The 20,835-nt window shown below is 46.0% G+C and overlaps 1 protein-coding gene across 1 annotated transcript in view; it reads left to right on the top strand.

The window, feature by feature from the left end:
• The first annotated feature begins 4,894 nt into the window (after positions 1–4,894).
• KIF26B (kinesin family member 26B) overlaps positions 4,895–20,835 on the top strand; it is a 508,474-nt gene continuing 492,533 nt past the window's right edge. Inside the window, exons 1-2 of the mRNA XM_069545500.1 lie at positions 4,895–5,801; positions 6,615–7,016. Coding sequence (XP_069401601.1) covers positions 5,739–5,801; positions 6,615–7,016 — 465 coding nt within the window. The 5' untranslated portion in view covers positions 4,895–5,738. The remainder of the gene's footprint in view (positions 5,802–6,614; positions 7,017–20,835) is intronic.

Raw genomic sequence — 20,835 nt, 5'->3', positions numbered from 1 at the left:
GTGAAGTGAAGTCGCTCAGTCATGTCCGACTCTTTGCAACCCCATGGACTGTAGCCTACCAGGCCCCTCCCTCCATGGGATTCTCCAGGCAAGAGTACTGGAGTGGGTTGCCATTGCCTTCTCCAGGGGATCTTCCTGACCCAGGGAAGTAGCATAAAGGAGGGAGGCAAAATGGAATTATATTGTTGCAAATTTCTTACATTTTAGGTGAAGTGGCACAAAATTAAGTAGCCCAAGTCGAAGATGCATATTATAATCTTTACAGAAGAGCCTCTTGATGAAAGTGTGAGAGGAGAGTGAAAAAGTTGGCTTACAACTCAACATTCAGGAAACTAAGATCATGGCATCTGGTCCCATCACTTCATGGGAAATAGATGGGGAAACACTGGAAACAGTGTCAGACTTTATTTTCTTGGGTTTCAAAATTACTGTAGATGGTGACTGCAGCCATGAAATTAAAAGATGCTTGTTCCTTGGAAGAAAAGCTATGACCAACCTAGACAGCATACTAAAAAGCAAAGACATTACTTTACCAACAATGGTCCATCTAGTCAAAGCTATAGTTTTTCCAGTAGTCATGTATGGATGTGAGAGTTGGACTATAAAGAAAGCTGAGCACCAAAGAATTGATGCTTTTGAACTGTGGTGTTGGAGAAGACTCTTGAGAGTCCCTTGGACTGCAAGGAGATCAAATCAGTCCATCCTAAAGGAGATCAGTCCTGAGTGTTTATTGGAAGGACTGGTGTTGAAGCTGAAACTCCAATACTTTGACCACCTGATGGGAAGAACTGACTCATTGGAAAAGACCCTGATGCTGGGAAAATGGAGAAAAACACTAGACCATTCAGGTATGACCTAAATGAAATCCCTTATGACTATACAGTGGAAGTGAGAAATAGATTTAAGGAACTAGATCTGATAGAGTGGCTGATGAACTATGCATGGAGGTGACAGGAATCAAGACCATCCCCAAGAAAAAGAAATGCAAAAAAGCAAAATGGCTGTCTGAGGAGGCCTTAAAATAGCTGTGAAAAGAAGGGAAGTGAAAAGCAAAGGAGAAAAGGGAAGATAAACCCATTTGAATGCAGAGTTCCAAAGAATAGCAAGGAGATATAAGAAAGCCTACCTCAGCGATCAATGCAAAGAAATAGAGGCAAACAACAGAATGGGAAAGACTAGAGATCTCTTCAAGAAAATTAGAGATACCAAGGGAACACTTCATGCAAAGATGGGCTCAATAAAGGACAAAAATGGTAGGGACCTAACAGAAGCAGAAGCTATTAAGAAAAGGGGGCAAGAATATACAGAAGAACTCTACAAAAAAGACCTTCATGACCCAGATAATCCCGATGATGTGATCACTCACCTAGAGCCAGATATCCTGGAATGTGAAGTCAAGTGGGCCTTAGGAAGCATCACTACAAACAAAGCTAGTGGAGGTGATAGAATTCCAATGGAGCTATTTCAAATCCTGAAAGATGACGCTTTGAAAGTGTTACATTCAATATGCCAGGAAATTTGGAAAACTCAGCAGTGGCCACAGGACTGCAAAAGGTCAGTTTTCATTCCAATCCCAAAGAAAGGCAATGCCAAAGAATGCTCAAACTACCGCACAGTTGCACTCATCTCACACACTAGTAAAGTCATGTTCAAAATTTTCCAAGCCAGGCTTCAGCAATATGTGAACCGTGAACTTTCAGATGTTCAAGCTGGTTTTAGAAAAGGCAGAGGAACCAGAAATCAAATTGCCAACATCCGTTGGATCATGGAAAAAGCAAGAGAGTTCCAGAAAAACATCTATTTCTGCTTTATTGACTATGCCAAAGCCTTTGACTGTGTGGATCACAATAAACTGGAAAATTCTGAAAGAGATGGGAATACCAGACCACCTGACCTGCCTCTTGAGAAACCTGTATGCAGGTTAGGAAGCAACAGTTAGAACTGGACATGGAACAGCAGACTGGTTTCAAATAGGAAAAGGAGTACGTAAAGGCTGTATATTGTCACCCTGCTTCTTTAACTTATATTCAGAGTACATCATGAGAAACGCTGGGCTGGGAGAAGCACAAGCTGGAATCAAGATTGCCAGGAGAAATATCAATAACCTCAGATATGCAGATGACACCACCCTTATGGCAGAAAGTGAAGAGGAACTAAAAAGCCTCTTGATGAAAGTCAAAGTGGAGAGTGAAAAAGTTGGCTTAAAGCTCAACATTCAGAAAACGAAGACCATGGCATCTGGTCCCATCACTTCGTGGGAAATCGATGGGGAACAGTAGCTGACTTTATTTTTCTGGGCTCCAAAATCACTGTAGATGGTGATTGCAGCCATGTAATTTAAAGACATTTACTCCTTGGAATGAAAGTTATGACCAACCTAGACAGCATATTAAAAAGCAAAGACATTACTTTGCCAACAAAGGTCCATCTAGTCCAGGCTATGGTTTTTCCAGTGGTCATGTATGGATGTGAGAGTTGGACTATAAAGAAATCTGAGCCCCAAAGAATTGATGCTTTTAAACTGTGGTGTTGGAGAAGACTCTTGAGAGTCCCTTGGACTGCAAGGAGGTCCAACCAGTCCATCTTAAAGGAGATCAGTCCTGGGTGTTCATTGGAAGGACTGATATTGAAGCTGAAACTCCAATACTTTGGCCACCTGATGCAAAGAGCTGACTCATTTGAAAAGACCATGATGCTGGGAAAGATTGAGGGCAGGAGGAGAAGGGGACGACAGAGGATGAGATGGTTGGTTGGCATCACCGACTGGATTGACATGGGTTTGGGAGTTGGGAGTTGGTGATGGACAGGGAGGCCTGGCCTGCTGTGGTTCATGGGGTCACAAAGAGTCGGACACAACTGAATGACTTAACTGAACTGGGAAAGATTGAAGATAGGAGGAGAAGGGAATGACAGAGAATAAGATGGTTGGATGGCATCACCAACTTGATGGATATGAGTTTGAGCAAGCTCTGGGAGTTGTTGATGGACACGGAGGCCTGGTGTGCTGCCGTCCATGGGGTCGCAGAGTCTCATACGATTGAGTTAACTGAATGAACAGTTAAAAGGCTAATAGAGGGGTGAAAGGGAAATACTAAACAATTCAATCAACAAAAAGAAGGCCGGAGAGACAGGAATGAAAAACAGAGTTCACACAGAAAACAGACCCATACTATCAACAACATATCGCTCAAAAACTTCTCAGTCAGGTAAAACTAATCTATGGTGATACAACATAAATCAGAACCGTGATTTTATATGACGGATTGGGATCACCTGGGAAGACACAGGAAGAACTTTCTGGAGTGATGGAGATATATAACTTGATTGAGTTGGTGCCTTACCTTGGAGTGTACATTTATCAGAATTAATAGACTGTACACATAAAAAGTGTGCATTTCACGGCATGTAAATTTTACATCCATTTTTTAAAAGCCTCATATCAAACTCTCTTGCTGGGCTTCATGTTGCAAACTTTGATCAACAGAGGGCGCTCCGAGTTCACCAAACAGGCTTCAGAGCCACAGCTACTTTGGGACGCAAATCAGACCACCTCTGGTCTCCGTCTCCAAGGTGAATCTCCCAGCTCCTCAGTACTCTCCCTCGACACCTCACCTTCCCCACCCGCGGCTCACGGGCTAGTGCGTTTCACCTGGCCACGTGCTGCTTTTCGGCAGATGAGCAGGGCGTAGCTAATGGCGATGCTATTTCCCGCAGCACCTGCGCGGAATACAGATATGGACGGAAGCAGGCACTTGCCCGGAGGTGTACTTGCCCCATAAGGACCTCTCTGGATAAGACCACTTTTAAATGGAAGTAGGAACGTAATGGAAACTTCCACACTGTTTTCGACATCTACATTTTTACCTTCTTACCTCGCTGTGGTGGCTGTGAAACATTCCCACGCAAGGGCTGCGGCGGGAAGGGCGGGGGGCGGGGAGTGTGGTGGATGGCAGCGCGAGGGATGCACGAAGGAATTTCCCCCCGAGGAAAGCAGGTGTGGGGGGCGTTGCCACTTCCACAGGGTTCCAGCACCCTAGGATATTGTCTTCCTGCCCCCTCCGTATCTCAGAGGGAAACTAGAGACTGCAAAGCCCCAGGCGTCCTTTGCACCCTCGCCTGCCCCTAGGCCGGGTACCCCCCGGGCGCGGAGATGCCGTTACACCTCACGTGATACCCGCACGGGGCCGGTCCTTCAAGAGGCGTCTCGCGGGGTGTTAATTAAAGGTCACGACAAAACAGACCTGCGGGCTCACTAGAAGATTTGTCCTCTCCTGAGATGAAAAATGACACCCTGGAGCAGCTACGTGTGGAGCCCGGCAAATGCCGGCTTCCTGGGCTCTGGGCTCTGCGCCGGGGGCCAGAGGGGAACTGGAGAGGGCGATGACCGGGTACTCCGGGGACCCGGTGGACTCTGCCTGCTGGAAGAGCTGGGATCGGGTGCCGAAGGGATCCCCCGACCGAGACGAGGCCAAGGCCGGCTCGCACACTCCCCCCTTCCAGGCCCGCGCCGTCCCTCAGTTTCCCTGCCGGGTGGCTGCCCACTTGCTACCCGGGCTCGTGCGTCCCAGCCCTGGGCGGCGAGGCACAGCGCACACTGGGTCACAGGCGGGCTGGGGCGAAGGCCCTGTTCTCCCGCTGCGCTTGGGAGGGTGGCCCCCCGGCCGGCCAGGCTTAGGAGGGCAATTCCAGAAAAGGTTTGCAGGGCAGGTCTAGGAGAACAAAGGGCGGGGGGAGGACTCGGCATATTTGTGGACTTGTTTGTGACTCAATCCCTCTTACACGGCGTTTCAAAGGCAGAACTGCAAGCCTTGCCAGGAAGAGAAAGAACTTGGGGGCGGGGAAGCTCGGGCGCATTTCTGTCCGGCTGCGCTCGCTCGGCTCTGCCCCCAGCTCCAGTCTCGCGCAGTGCTGTTTCATTAGAGCCCTGGACCCGGGCGGCTCACCAGCAACTTCCCCGCACCGCGCGAGATTTACGACCCCATCCCCCGGCTCTCGGCCTCGGAATGTCAGGCAGGAGAGCCGCAACATAAAATGGATCCCGGCAGGCTCGGCGGCGGCGGCAGCCAGGCGGCGGGCTCCCTGGCGGGGCCGCGGTTCGCAAGGATCCGCGCTGCGCCTGGGCGCACACGCGCGCCCTGACCGCGGACGCCGGCCGGGCCACACCGCCGCCCCTCTCTGCCCTCGCGCAACTGTCAGGCAAAGCGGGACGGCGGATATTGGCTCCCCCACACGCCGAGGCTCCTCCCCGATCTGGATCTTTATATTTTGGGAGAATTTCTTTGAACTCAGTTACCAAGCTCCGCGAAAGGAGACAAGTTCCCACAGCCGGTTCGCTGGCGGTAGGCGAGGCGGGGGTCTCGCCCACCTCCTCGGCAGCTGCCGTGTGCCCCGATTGTACTCGTCTTTTCCCTCGTGGAGGAAAACGGACTCACTAGGCTAAGGAAAATGCCAATTATCTGGATGTGACCGTGAAAAGAGAACGTGTGACTGGAGGAGGCAGAAGAGGAGGAAAAGCATTATTTGAAGAGAAGAATAAACCGGGCACTCCAACCCTTCTGCAGATTAGTGCTGTTACTTCTGGGGTCCATCTGCTTTTATCCCCCCAACCCCTCCATTAAGACACCTTGACGTGAGGGCCAAGAGACAGCCCCCTACCACTGGGCATCCTCCTGGGTTGGAAGACCTTTTGGATGTAGCGTTGGTGGAACATTTAGATACTCTCCTCTGGAAAAGCCACCATGAATTCGATAGCTGGGAATAAAGACAGGCTTGCAGTCTCCACCAGGGGCAAGAAATACGGGGTAAGTTGTGACGGGTCTAATGCGGAGACGTGTTACCAGACTCTTTTCCGACCGGGGTCTCTCTTTCTGGGTAACGTGCGGCCGGGGCAGGGCGGCTCCGAGCTCTCCTCCGGCTGCAGCGGCGCCTCGGCCGGGCCAGCTAGGCGTGCGCGCGCGGAGGCGGGTCTGCCCGTGAGGACGCCCTCACACTCGCCTTGCCCTCGGAATTTTTGCGACCCTCTCGTTCCTCCTCTTCCCCGCATCCCTAACTTTTGCAGCATTCCTGACTTCCAAGCAGAGTTAAGTCGAATGGGAGGGTTTCCCACGAAATCTCCGCAGCTCTTAGGGATTCCCTGGAATCAGGAAAACCTTTCATTTACCTTCAGGATCCAGAGGGCTGTACCCCGAATTAATACAAATCCAAAAAACAGTCCCCCCCCCCGCCCCCGCATAGTCTTCCAGAATCTTAAGCGTGGGCTCCTTCTGGGATGGGTGCCGGGTTCAAAAGCGCGGGGAGCTGAATCGGTGGGTTCCTCTGCAGAAACCATTGAAATTCCCTGAGCGAGCGAGTCCCTAACCTCCAGATGGGAGGAGTCCGCCGGCGCCCGGGAACCGGCGCAGCGGACACCTGGGCGACAAGGATTCACTTAAAGACAATTAACTAGACAGATGCAGGCAGATTTGGCCGCCGGGCCCGGAGAGGTCCCCAACGCGCCCCTATTGGCGCTGGGCCGGGGCCTTTGGTGGCACGCAGATCCACGGGCAGGCGGGAGGGTGGCCCTGGGCCGGGGCTCGGGAGCCCGGCGGCCCCTGACACCCGCGTCTCCCCTGCAGGTGAATGAAGTCTGTTCGCCCACCAAGCCTGCGGCGCCCTTCTCCCCTGAGAGCTGGTACCGGAAAGCATACGAAGAGTCCCGCGCCGGGAGCCGGCCCACCCCCGAGGGCGCGGGCTCGGCGCTCGGCTCGTCGGGGACCCCGTCCCCGGGCTCAGGTACTTCGTCCCCGAGCTCCTTCACGGGCTCCCCGGGCCCCGCCTCCCCGGGCATTGGCACCAGCTCGCCGGGCTCCCTTGGCGGCTCGCCAGGCTTCGGCACGGGCTCCCCGGGCTCGGGCAGCGGCGGCGGCTCCTCCCCCGGATCAGACCGCGGCGTCTGGTGCGAGAATTGCAACGCCCGCCTGGTGGAGCTGAAGAGGCAGGCTCTGAAGCTGCTCCTCCCGGGGCCCTTCCCGGGCAAGGTGAGCGCGGCCGGGGACGGCACGGGGCTGGCGGGCCACAGCTGCGCGCGCCTCGCCGCGGCCGGGGGTGGGGGTGGGGGGACCTGCAGCGCCACGAGATGCTCAGTTGCAGACGGGTCTTTGGCTCCGCCCGGGCAGCTCCGGGCCTCGGGGGGCGATCTCGCGCGTCTCCGCCGCCAGACCTTCCTCCGGCGCATTGCTTGGATGGTGCGTGCGCAGTTCCAGGCCTCGCTGTCCACCTGGGTTGCCCATGTTATCCTTCCTGCCTCCCTCCACTTCCCAGAGTGCCCTTTCTGTGCCTCCAGCACCCGCCCAGCTATCCGGATGGACCCGCGCAGTGCTACCTTTCCCCGAGACCCTCGTCCTCCGCGTGTCCACAGACCTTAGCCGCGTGTTAGGCCCGGGGACATTGTGACACCAGCTGCGGGGATTCGGCGCCCAGCCGCCTGCCTCCTTACTACGCCCCCCAATACTCCCCTCCCCCCGCTCCCCAGCCCTCCGCAGGGGCGACTCAGATTTTTCTTCCCACCTCCATCCATGCTCCTTTACAAAAGTGTCGGTGGGAGCGGTAAAAGCAGGCTGATATTTAGGACTTGGTATTTCCCATTGCCTATTTGTGGTCCTTCCTTTCCAGGGTTACCAAACAGAAACACACACTGGAAAGCCAGCATTCCCCCTAACCTCTGTGTGTCTGTCAAAGGAAGACTAAGGGTTGAGGAGCTTCTCTGAGCGCGGCTCACCCGTCTGCTCGAGCACTGAGCACGTTGGCTCCTCCATGGCAACCTTGCCAGCATCGTGTGTGTCCAGAGCCCCCAGAGTGTAACACAATGCAATTGTATTTGCACTGTTGGGCCTAAGTACTATCAAATGAAAATATTTACTCTTTCACTTCAAAGAGTTTTTATCAGCGGGTTAGAGAGAAATATCAAGAAAACAGCGTGAATTGCTGTAGAGAGTTCTGACACTGTTCAGTGGTATTTTCTGATTTATAGTTCTGTGACTTTTGAAGTAAAGTGTTGTGATTCTGAGTCGTGGAGTTTAGGAATAAATGCATCTGCTGGCCATTTCTGCTTATCCAAACACACACATTGATGTTTTCATATGCAAGGGTTAAATTAAACAAATACCCACAGAAGTTGTAAAATTTTAAACGTGGAAAATTGCCACCAAGAGAATTGGTTTTATGAATCCCGAATTTATCTCTAGAATAATTAACTTGTAGATTGTTGTCAGTATGCCATTTTTGTAGTTTGATAATAAATCTGTCAGGACACCCCCAAGAATAAATCTCAGGGACTCTAAAAGCTTCTTTCACTCTTGTAAGCCCTATCCTCTGATTTAACACCAGCTCTTCACTAACAGATTTATTTACTCTTGTGATCGTTTATCAGTATTCTTGGATTTTTTTTTTTTTTTTTACTGCATTCAAGGAACAGTGTTAGGCACAGCAATAAAATAACAGGTACCTGCAGTCCTTGCCCACATGGAGCTTGTATTCTCACAGAGGATAGAGATGTTGACCACAAAATGCACAACTCATAATTTATTTCCATTTGTGGTGAGTACAACAGAGGATGAGTGTGGGGTGCTATAAGATGGTATAACCAGACTAGACCAGCTGGTAAATTATTAATAACTTTCATTCTTAAAGATATATAGTATCTGATTTTTGGCAATCCTAGTAAGTTGCAGTCTACCAATTTATTCTAGAACATTCTTGCAGACCTATTCTTACAGTAGCTTCTTTGTGTTGTTGCATGCTCCTTGTGTGCAAAGGTAAATTACAATAGACTCTTTTCATAAAAGTGGTGGGAGGAAAGGAAATCTATAGAAAGAAGAAACAAATGTTGAAATTTAAATGCATCCATCACGTTTTGTGGAGTCATGTGACAAAGTAGCTTTTTGGTTTTGTTGAAGCAGCCTGGAAAAATCATTCCCGGTGCAATAAGAGGCAGCTTGATATATGTGCCAGTTTTACTTACATGATGAAATAAAACTGATGCTGGGAAACTGAAGACATTGTCAGTGAGGGCTACAGAAGAAACGTTGGATCTGGGGAACCTCAATGCTCTACACCAGCTTACAGTAATCCAGGTGCATCAAGAGGAGCGCTATCAGTCTTGGGGAGAGTCACATGGGGTCACTTTAAGTGCACGCATGAGTTTGCCTGGAGTTTTAGATGTGATATGGCACAGTGAGATATGACATTTAGTGCAAAGGAGAGCACACGACTCAGCCAGAAGCAAGTGTCACTCAGATGACCTCACTGTTAGTAAAGGGGTTTGGGGCCAGGATTTTAAATACAAATCGTCTGGCTATCTCTGGGAGTAGTCATTTTAGTTTTTTTTTTTCCTTTTTAAAATATTGGTACCCTCAGACTAGGTAATATTTCCATTACACCTTTGAAATTTGCAGTATTTTAACCAAACAAATATTGTGTTCTCTCAAGCACCATGGATGGAGGCCCAAGTAACTCTGACACAAGGCCTTTCTTCTTCCCAGAGCCAGATTTATGAGCGAACTCTGGACCTCCATTGCCCTCCGGCACAGAAGGAGTTAATTTTTATAAGAACAAGAGCCGTCATTGTGACTCCAACATGTAGTTTGCCCTGAAGAGTAAGGGTCTGAAAGATAAAGGCATGTTCTTGAGGGGTAATTAGCAAACATCATGTTTGCAATTCACTTAAGATTTTTAGCTGTACGTGGGGACTCTTTTCTTACATAGAGTACTACATTCTAAGAGGAGGTATGAAAAGTCTCCTAGGTAAGCATGTAAAGTCAAAGGCAGAATAGCACATCCGGGAACCTTATTATTTTAGAGTAGAGTTGGCTTTGGTTCTTTCTCTACCACTGATTTATTTTGTGACAGTGAGTAAATGAGTTTTCCTCTGTATTTTTAACTTTACTATTTTTTCCTTAGTGTAAAGGAAAAAAAATGATTCAGACTCTAGGTGACCTTTCAAATGATTAGAATGTCAAGAAATGATTTTCGATAAGGTTTGCAAAGTGCTTACATTCTTCAGAGAAAGACAGGAATGTTTATGATTATCAGTTAGACAAGATTCTGTGGGATTTATGTTTTGCCAAATTTAGGGCTCTTCTTATAAAATATCCACTTTCAATATCTGCCTCTGTCAGTACATTTCCCAAATATCATACTGCCATCTAAATTGTCACACTGTGCCTATTGGTAGAGAGCAAGCGCTGTTGAAGTCCTCCAGTTTTGTCTCTGGAACAGTTGGTTGAGAAGGGGAGGTGAAGTGCCGGTGAGCCCATGCAGGGGTGTCAGGCTGGTCCCAGGAGTTAGACACTGGCTCTGGTGGCCTGAAGTGTGGACACCCTGTTCTGAGCACACTCAGTACTAGTCATGTGACCACTGGAGAATGAGGCTTCTTGGCAGAAGACAGCAGGACTTGGAGGTTTCTAGCTTAGGTAACTGGGGGTGGGGTGGGTAGTGTTAACTGAGGCAGGAAATGGGAGGAGAGACAGCTTTGAAAGGAACTCAGAAGAAAAATCCTGCAGATAGAGGAGCCTGGCAGGTTACAGCCCAAAGAGTCCACAAAACACTGAGCGTGCAGGCAATGCAGTAGAATTCACTGAGCACCTGCTGTGTGGCATGCTCCTTACAAACAGTGTCTCACTGGAATAACTGCAGGCACAAGTGATATCATCTGGATGCTGTAAATGAGCCAATTGATTTCCAAAGACGTTGAGTAACTTTCCCAACCTTTCTCAGCTTAGTCATCGCTGCACTGAGATTTGATGGAATATGAAGCCTGTGGTCTTTCTTGTATGCCACTGAGTCTTGCTTTTACAGAGTAGCAGGAAGTCTGGAAGCAGCATTTGGACTTCCTTCTTTCTTTAGAAGCTCTGCTGCTGCTACTGCTAAGTCGCTTCAGTTGTGTCCGATTCTGCGTGACCCCATAGATGGCAGCCCACGGGGCTCCCCCGTCCCTGGGATTCTCTAGGCAAGAATACTGGAGCGGGTTGCCATTTCCTTCTCCAGTGCATGAAAGTGAACAGTGAAAGTGAAGTCGCTCAGTCGTGTCCGACTCTTAGCAACCCCATGGACTGCAGCCTACCAGGCTTCTCCATCCCATGGGATTTTTCAGGCAAGAGTACTGGAGTAGGGTGCTTTAAACAGTATTAAAATATTAACAAGAATGACCTAAGAGTATATCCTGGATTTGGAGGGCATTGAAGAAGCTGGAAATCAAATTCATGACCTCAAGGACTTGCAATACAAATTAGAATACAAAACACAAACAATCAAGCAGCGTACCCTGAAGGCAGTTATGAAAGTGTCCTCCCTCAATGAACTCTTGATGTTTTCTTCTTTTCAGAAGAAAGAAGCTAGTGGATTTGGTTTTCCATGAACTGAGTTTGTGGTTTCTGCAAAGAGACAAAAGAGTAGAGGCAGATTTAGGAATGAAACAGACCTGGGAATGTAAAAGGGGCAACCTTGAGCTTCAGTTCAGTTCAGTGGCTCAGTCATGTCCGACTCTTTGTGACCCTGTGAATCGCAGCACGCCAGGCCTCCCTGTCCATCACCAACTCCCGGAGTTCACTCAAACTCACGTCCATAGAGTTGGTGATGCCATCCAGCCATCTCATCCTCTGTTGTCCCCTTCTCCTCCTGCCCCCAATCCCTGCCACCATCAGAGTCTTTCCCAATGAGTCAACTCTTCCCATGAGGTGGCCAAAGTATTGGAGTTTCAGCTTCAGCATCATTCCCTCCAAAGAAATCCCAGGGCTGATCTTCAGAATGAACTGGTTGGCTCTCCTTGCAGTCGAAGGGACTCTCAAGAGTCTTCTCCAACACCACAGTTCAAAAGCATCAATTCTTTGGTGCTCAGCTTTCTTCACAGTCCAACTCTCATATCCCTACATGACCACTGGAAAAACTTTAGCCTTGACTAGACGGACCTTTGTTGGCAAAGTAATGTCTTTGCTTTTTAATATGCTGTCTAGGTTGGTCATAACTTTCCTTCCAAGGAGTAAGCGTCTTTTAATTTCATGGCTGCAGTCACCATCTGCAGTGATTTTGGAGCCCCCCAAAATAAAGTCTGACACTGTTTCCACTGTTTCTCCATCTATTTCCCATGAAGTGATGGGACCAGATGCCATGGTCTTCGTTTTCTAAATGTTGAGCTTTAGGCCAACTTTTTCACTCTCCTCTTTCACTTTCATCAAGAGGCTTTTTAGTTCCTCTTCACTTTCTGCCATAAGGGTGGTGTCATCTGCATATCTGAGGTTATTGGTATTTCTCCTGGCAATCTTGATTCCAGCTTGTGCTTCTTCCAGCCCAGCATTTCTCATGATGTACTCTGCATAGAAGTTAAATAAGCAGGGTGACAATATACAGCCTTGACGTACTCCTTTTCCTATTTGGAACCAGTCTGCTGTTCCATGTCCAGTTCTAACTGTTGCTTCCTGACCTGCATACAGGTTTCTCAAGAGGCAGGTCAGGTGGTCTGGTATTCCCATCTCTTTCAGAATTTTCCACAGTTTATTGTGATCCACATAGTCAAAGGCTTTGGCATAGTCAATAAAGCAGAAATAGATGTTTTTCTGGAACTCTCTTGCTTTTTCGATGATCCAGCGGATGTTGGCAATTTGATCTCTGGTTCCTCTGCCTTTTCTAAAACCAGCTTGAACATCTGGAAGTTCATGGTTCACCTATTGCTGAAGCCTGGCTTGGAGAATTTTAAGCATGACTTTACTAGTGTGTGAGATGAATGCAATTGTGCGGTAGTTTGAGCATTCTTTGGCATTGCCTTTCTTTGGGATTGGAATGAAAACTGACCTTTTCCAGTCCTGTGGCCACTGCTGAGTTTTCCAAATTTGCTGGGGTATTGAGTGCAGCACTTTCACAGCATCATCTTTCAGGATTTGAAATAGCTTAATTGGAATTCCATCACCTCCACTAGCTTTGTTCGTAGTGATGCTTTCTAAGGCCCATTTGACTTCACATTCCAGGATATCTGGCTCTAGGTGAGTGATCACACCATCGGGATTATCTGGGTCAGGAAGATCTTTTTTGTACAGTTCTTCTGTGTCTTCTTGCCACCTCTGCTTAATAGCTTCTGCTTCTGTTAGGTCCATACCATTTCTCTCCTTTATTGAGCCCATCTTTGCATGAAATGTTCCCTTGGTATCTCTAATTTTCTTGAAGAGATCTCTAGTCTCTCTCATTCTGTTGTTTTCCTCTATTTCTTTGCACTGATCGCAGAGGGCGGCTTTCTTATCTCTTCTTGCTATTCTTTGGAACTCTGCATTCAGATGCTTATATCTTTCCTTTTCTCCTTTACTTTTTGTTTCTATTCTTTTCACAGCTATTTGTAAGGCCTCCTCAGATAGCCATGTTGCTTTTTTGCATTTGTTTTCCATGGGGATGGTCTTGATCCCTGTCTCCTGTACAATGTCACGAACCTCCATCCATAGTTCATCAGGCACTCTATCTATCAGATCTAGTCCCTTAAATCTATTTCTCACTTCCACTGTATAATCATAAGGGATTTGATGTAGGTCATACCTGAATGGTGTAGTGGTTTTCCCTACTTTCTTCAATTTAAGTCTGAATTTGGCAATAAGGAGTTCATGATCTGAGCCACAGTCAGGTCCCGGTCTTGTTTTTGCTGACTGTATAGAGCTTCTCCATCTTTGGTTGCAAAGAATATAATCAATGTGATTTTGGTGTTGATCATCTGGTGATGTCCATGTATAGAGTCTTCTCTTGTGTTGTTGGAAGAGGGTGTTTGCTATGACCAGTGCGTTCTCTTGGGAAACTCTATTAGCCTTTGCCCTGCTTCATTCCATATTCCAAGGCCAAGTTTGCCTGTTACTGCAGGTGTTTCTTGACTTCCTACTTTTGCATTCCAGTCCCCTATAATGAAAAGGACATCTCTTAATGATGCTCTGCAGGTGCTGTGCTTAGTCACTCAGCCGTGTCCAACTCTTTGCAGCCCCATGGACAGAAGAGCTACAGTCCATGGGATTCTCCAGGCAAGAATACTGGAGTGGGTTACCAAGTCCTCTCAATGTATTGCATCAGCCTTTCAAATAGCAACACCTGAGTGAGTTAAGTTTTTTGCCTGGTACAGACTGTAAATCATTTGGATTGACTTGTATCACTTCATGGAGAAGGCAATGGCACCCCACTCCAGTACTCTTTCCTGAAAAATCCCATGGACGGAGGAGCTTGGTAGGCTGCAGTCCATGGGGTCGTTAAGAGTCAGACACGACTGAGCGACTTCACTTTCACTTTTCACTTTCATGCATTGGAGAAGGAAATGGCAACCCACTCCAGTGTTCTTGCCTAGAGAATCCCAGGGACGGGGGAGCCTGGTGGGCTGCCATCTATGCAGAGTCGGTCTCAACTGAAGTGACTTAGCAGCAGCAGCAGCAGTATCACTTCAGTCAGTTTAAAAAAAAAAAAAAAGGAGTAACTTACTGGTTTTTTTGTTTGTTTGTTTCTTTCTAGGGCAGGTAAGTGAAAGCGGTCAGATAAAATTTGTTTTTTTAAAGTCTTGGGATTTTAAGTGAAATCAGTCCTTTTACCCATTGTAGCATCCCCATGTATAAATGTAAAATCATTTCATATCCACTGGCAAGAGCATCTTTCCTGTTCTATTCACAGTTGAGGTACCAAGCCAGAAATAGGTACCAAAGAACAAATCTCCCAGTTGGGGGCATTCCTAGATCCTTTTGAGGTCTGTGACAGAATTTTTGAATGGACAGTGCAAACCCTATGAAACATCAGCCCCTAAGAACTCCCTGGAGTAAGCAAAAAATTCCAGGTTGGCAGAAAGTTATCAGACATCTGCTCATTTCCATATCAATACAAGAAAATCTTTTATGTAAAAAACAGTGCAGAACTACATTCCTAGCTGAATTTTCCCTGGTCATATATTCTGGGTTCATTGATGTTTCAGAAATATCAGGAGGATTAGCCAGACATACTGAGAAGAGTGGCCAGGAATCACAGAGATTAAAGAAAGGAATGCGTCAGCGGTTTTAAGAACACCAAACAAGGCTCTAAATAGCCAGGCCGAAAGTAAGTCTAGACTTGGGAATATATATATATATATATATATATATATATGTATATACACACAGAACATGTATTTTTTTTCTGTAGTTTTTCAGTTCCAAAACAGGGGTATGAAAAAATAACTCCATTTAAAAGATCCTCTAGAAGCCAATGTAAGACTGTTTATAAATAGATGTTGAATTTTAAATACTTACTAGTTATGAGAAAATTCTATCTGAAATCTTCTAAGAACACATGGTTATGCGTCATTTGAAACTTCCATTTTGGAAATGTTTTAGATAAGGGATCAGCTAATAGATAATATGAGTAGTGAAAAAGTCCTGTAGCATTTGTCATTAAAGCCTTTCTGAAACATTTTAGGGATTATAAAAACATTCCCAGTAGAGACGTGTGAGCAGTAATATCTTCTTTAAGGCTTATTAGTAAGCTATGGAATAATGGCATTTCATTCTACCAGACTTTGAATTGTGAACCAGCATGGTCAGTTTTTATAGTGATTTAATTCACTTTGTAAAAATCCCTGGCCTGTAGTAATCTCTTCCACACTCACTGCAGATAGGGTTATTGCATTAGAACTGTGATTTTTTAAATGGCAGAGGCTGGTAATTTGTCAGCATTTGGCAGGATTAAGTCAATAAAATAGGCAACATTAGTTGCTTTTTGGCATTATATCACAGATCAAACTGAACCATTCATCAGCTGATAATAATGGTGATGGTAATAATGATGACTAATATTATCATTTAGTAATAATGATGACTAAAAATGGCTGGCAGTTATCATCTAGTATATGCTAGGCACTGTACTAAGATACATAAACATGTACATACATAAAATCTCATAGCAAAATGAAGATGAATCTGATTTCTTTTCTTTACCCTGGAATTCCAGGTGATTGATGTGGTCTAGGTCACAAAAGGAAGCATGAGTAAAGATACAGGGACCAGTGAAATCCAAGAATGTTTCCCCTCCAAAGCCATTGAGGGGATATTAATATTGCTAAACAATTCATTAATATTAATACACTGTTGATACAACTGCCTGAGTGGGAGACCCTTGCTTGAGGGAGAAGGTTGGGATTATTTTTCCTGGTGACGTCACTTTCAGGGTAGGGGAAAATATGTGAGGTTGTCAGGATCCTGAGCTGAGTAATTTTCTTCAATGTACTGGAGAGGGTCAAAGGAACTTCCTTTTACTTACATTCACGTGGCTGAGACTCTTGCCAGCCCTTCTCAAAAGCCCTGCCTGAGGGGCCCTTGGGGACCACCAGAGAGCTCGAATTCTTCAGCTGGACCTTCAGTGCTGAGACAGCAGGACTGCCAGACTCTACTCTGCTTTGTCTCGGTAGAGAGCTGTCTGTGAGGGTTCCCAGTCTGTTTTCAGGAATACAAAGCTAATTTCCTTTTTATCACTGTCTTGAGTCACAGGCTAATCATAAGAATCTTTCCTTCATTAAAAAATATCTTCTGTGTGGTCTTATTGTGGCAAAGAAGTACTGTTTAGAATGGGCTCCCATTGATCTTTCAGGCTCACATGTACCAATCAGAAATAACACTGTATTTGTGTAGGTACAAAAGGACAGAGAATACATCTCTATTCCTGAATTGCTTTTGAAATATTTATCAAAATAATAAATCATCCTCCTGCTTACTATTGCCTTTGGGATGTTCTAGGACCCATCTAAGAAAATTGGATTTTGAATAATGGTTAGAAAGGTTGCCTGTCTACCTTTTCCAGGTTATCAAGGAATTCACCTATATTTTCTTTGAATATTTGTAGGGTTTCCTTTTTATATCTCTGATCCATTGAGAGATTATTTTGGTGTATATTGAGAGGTGTAGATCAATTTTGCCCTTTTCTAAATGTCTATCCAGTTGTCTCCAAACTGCTTATTAAAATAAAATATATATCTTTCCCTCATTTTATTTGAAATATCTGTGTTCATAAACCAGATTTTCAATAGTTGGGTCTACTTCTGCCCCTTCTGTTTTGTCCCATTTATCTGTCTTCTCATGTACTAATTCCACACTATTTAATTATAGATGCTTTGTACCATGTTTTAGTATTTGGTAACACTGGCTTTCTCTCTCCCAAATAGTGCCTTTCCTTCCTAGTAGCTTTCTGGTTATTCTTCCTGACTATTTTCCCATATGAACTTTAGAATCAACTTGCCTAAGTCCATACAATTTTTAAAAATCAGGACCAAGTTAAGTTTATATATTAACCCTGGGGGATTTTTGGCATCTTTTTGATGTTGACTCCTTCCTGAGAACATGGAATGTCTTTCTGTTTGAACACATCTACTTTTCAGTAATTTTAAAGGTTTTTCTCATAGAGGCTTTGTCCGTTTCTTGTTAAATTTATTTTTAGGTATTAAAAATACCTTTTGTTGCTTTATAAATGAGCTTTTCATTTCCATTATCTCTTCTAATTGATGTTAATATATAAGAAGGACAGTATATTAACTGTATATCCTGTTGTTAGATTCTATTACTCTGTTCATTAGTTTTTAAATTAGTATTCTTGGATTTTCTTTCATGAATAAAGATATCATAACTCTTCTCCTTTGCTATTTTTATTCTTCTAGTAGTTCTCTCGTTTGTTATATTGATTTATGCTTCCAGTTCAGTTCAGTTCAGGCGCTCAGTCGTGTCCGACTCTTTACGACCCCATGAATCGCAGCACGCCAGGCCTCCCTGTCCATCACCAACTCCCGGAGTTCACTCAGACTCACGTCCATCGAGTCTATGATGCCATCCAGCCATCTCATCCTCTGTCGTCCCCTTCTCCTCCTGCCCCCAATCCCTCCCAGCATCAGAGTCTTTTCCAATGAGTCAACTCTTCCCATGAGGTGGCCAAAGTACTGGAGTTTCAGCTTCAGCATCATTCCCTCCAAAGAAATCCCAGGGCTGATCTTCAGAATGGACTGGTTGGATCTCCTTGCAGTCCAAGGGACTCTCAAGAGTCTTCTCCAACACCACAGTTCAAAAGCATCAATTCTTTGGTGCTCAGCTTTCTTCACAGTCCAACTCTCACATCCCTACATGACCACTAGAAAAACCATAGCCTTGACTAGACGGACCTTTGTTGACAAAGTAATGTCTCTGCTTTTAAATATGCTATCTAGGTTGGTCATAACTTTTCTTCCAAGGAGTAAGCGTCTTTTAATTTCATGGCTGCAATCACCATCTGCAGTGATTTTGGAGCCCCCCAAAATAAAGTCTGACACTGTTTCCATTGTTTCCCCATCTACAGTGTTAAATGGTAATGTATGCTGGGCATATGTATAGCTGTTTCTACTAAGTAAGATGTTGACCTTGGGACTGAGGTCTATATATATATTTTTAACAGTTAAGGAAGTATCCATCAATTCCTATTTTATTTAGTATTTTTAATCAGAAATAGGTGTTATATTTTGTCAGATGTCTCTTCAGTATCTATGGAGATGATCATATGATTTTTCTCCCTAGATCTATTAATATTGTGAAATATTATCATTGCTTTCCTGATAATGAACCATCCTTGCATTCTCATAATAAACATATGGTCACAACATATTTTTTGAATATGCTGCTGGGTTCAGTTTGCTGATATTTTATTTATGGTTTTTTCCTGTCACATTCATATTCCATAAGCACTTTTGATTCCCACTTATGTACCAGCTACAGTAGTATGCCACCTTATAACCAAGATATGAAAAAGACTAAAATTTCCTGCCCTAGAGTAACTCCCAGCCTAGTATTAGAGATAGACAAGAAACCAAAGAGGGTGCAGCATATTAAATGGGCTATGGAGGCTGCTGGAGGGGGTGAACAGAGAGGTGAGGCTCGAGCTGGCTTTGACAGAGTGAGTAGGAGCATTGCGGTGAAGCATCAGCATTCCAGGAAAGGGGAATGGTGAGCATAAGGCACACTCAGTATCCTGGGGGGATCACAGTGGTGCATTTCTGACATTGCGCAGTGTGTGCATGGGGTGAGTGACAGGCTGGGAAGGTGGCAGGGAGAGAATGAAGGCCTTGTGGCCAAAGAATCTGAATGTTATTCTATAGGCAGCCATTGAAGGGCTTTCAGGAAGGGAGTGAAATGATCAGATACTCATTTAAGAAACATTGCTCTGATAGCGAGAGAGAAGCTGGATTGGAAAGGTGGTGCGTGGAGTTCAGTGGAGAGGCCCCTCCCTGTGGCCTGAGTGAAAGCTGGTGCACACTTAACTGAGCAGTGGGAATGAGGAGGAAGCCTGGACCCAGAGCGGACAAGATCTTGTCCATAGAAAACCCATGGCAATGGCAGCTGAGAAATGGGGTGGAGAGGAGAGGAGAGGAGAGGAGGGAGCTGAGGAGTTCTTTCAGATTTCTGGCAGGGCAAGTGTGTGGGTGGTGGCACTTTTAACTGAGATGGGGAATACAGGCAAAGAGTGGGTTTTGTTATTGTAGGTCTGATTTTCAGGGATGGGTGTGGATACTAAGATTGGTTTGGGCTCTCTAGAGCTTAAGGTGGAATGTTCCAGTGGGGTCCAGCGGGGCTCTAGAGTGGACTCAGGGCTAGAGCCATGGATCTGGGAAGTGTCAGGGTGAGGATGGTGGTGGAGTCCACAGATGGGGTGAACTCTTCAAGGAGGATGTGTGTGGTGACAGATGGTGAAGCATAGAGTTGTGGGATCCATTGCTGTTGGAGGGACAGGCAGCTTGAGGAGGCAGGGAGACAAATCAAGGAGAGGACAGAAAAGAGGGAAGAAAATAGGAGAAGGTGGTGCCAAGGAAACTGAGGGAGGGCTGAGCTTCAGAAGGTAGAATGATTAAAGGTCAGATACCTTGGAGAGATTGAGGAGGTAAGGGCTGAGGTTTCCACTGAATCAGGAATCAGGAGGAGGTTGGGGATTTTTGTTAAGAAGTTTCTGGCACTCTGGAGAAAGGCAGGCAATTGTCATTGTGTATCCAGGAGTGATGAGGACATCTGAGGCAGCTCAGAGTTGTTGAGGACACTGAGAGGTTAAGAGAGATGCATTTTCTGAGGCTCTTACGACCTGAAAAAAAATGAAGCGCTGAGGTCAACAAACAAAACCAGGCTTCTGTCACTGAGTGTGTGACCTAGGGCAAGTCACTTAGCATTTCCAAACCTGTTTATTCTCATCTTTACAATGAGGGCAATGTTGGGGCCCCATCAGGGTTGTTGTGAGGAGACAGTGACATGGTGAGATGATATCCAATCATCACTTTCTGTTTTATTCCAAGGACTCCCCACAGGAAGTTGAATTTTATGAAAATTACTTCCTTTCCTCTTTCTCTTCCCTTCCTTTCTTTTTCCCTTTGCCAGTGATCTGACACCAAAATGGGAAAGCAGTTGTCAGAGAAGATGGAACTATTCAGCTCATCTCCTTTGTATTTCTTCAACTGCAAGTGAATCAAGCATCTCATACTGACTTATTCATTTATAGGGTGTCTCCACAGAACCAGAGCTTGTTTGAAGAAAATCGCTTCTTCTTTTAGTTGGGATGCCATGAATACGGATTGAGATTCTTTGTCACAGATGGAAATCCTCCCCTTTAAGCGCTGCCCCTCTCGGAGGCCCCCCTAGGGAGCAGCGCAGACACCGAACTTGGCATTTCCGCTCGGCTGAGTGAGGGAGACCAGACTTCCCCCAGTGACTGCGCATGCGATGTGCAAATCTGAGCGGCACCAGGAATTTGGGTTTATCTGCCTCCCAATCCAGTTTTATCTTTCTCAGACAGTTTTCTTTGCAGTTATACTTTGCTGATCCTATCGCATGG

This window comes from Ovis canadensis, chromosome 12 (assembly GCF_042477335.2).
Source record: "Ovis canadensis isolate MfBH-ARS-UI-01 breed Bighorn chromosome 12, ARS-UI_OviCan_v2, whole genome shotgun sequence".
NCBI lineage: Eukaryota > Metazoa > Chordata > Mammalia > Artiodactyla > Bovidae > Ovis > Ovis canadensis.
This window is presented reverse-complemented; position numbering and strand designations above follow the sequence as displayed.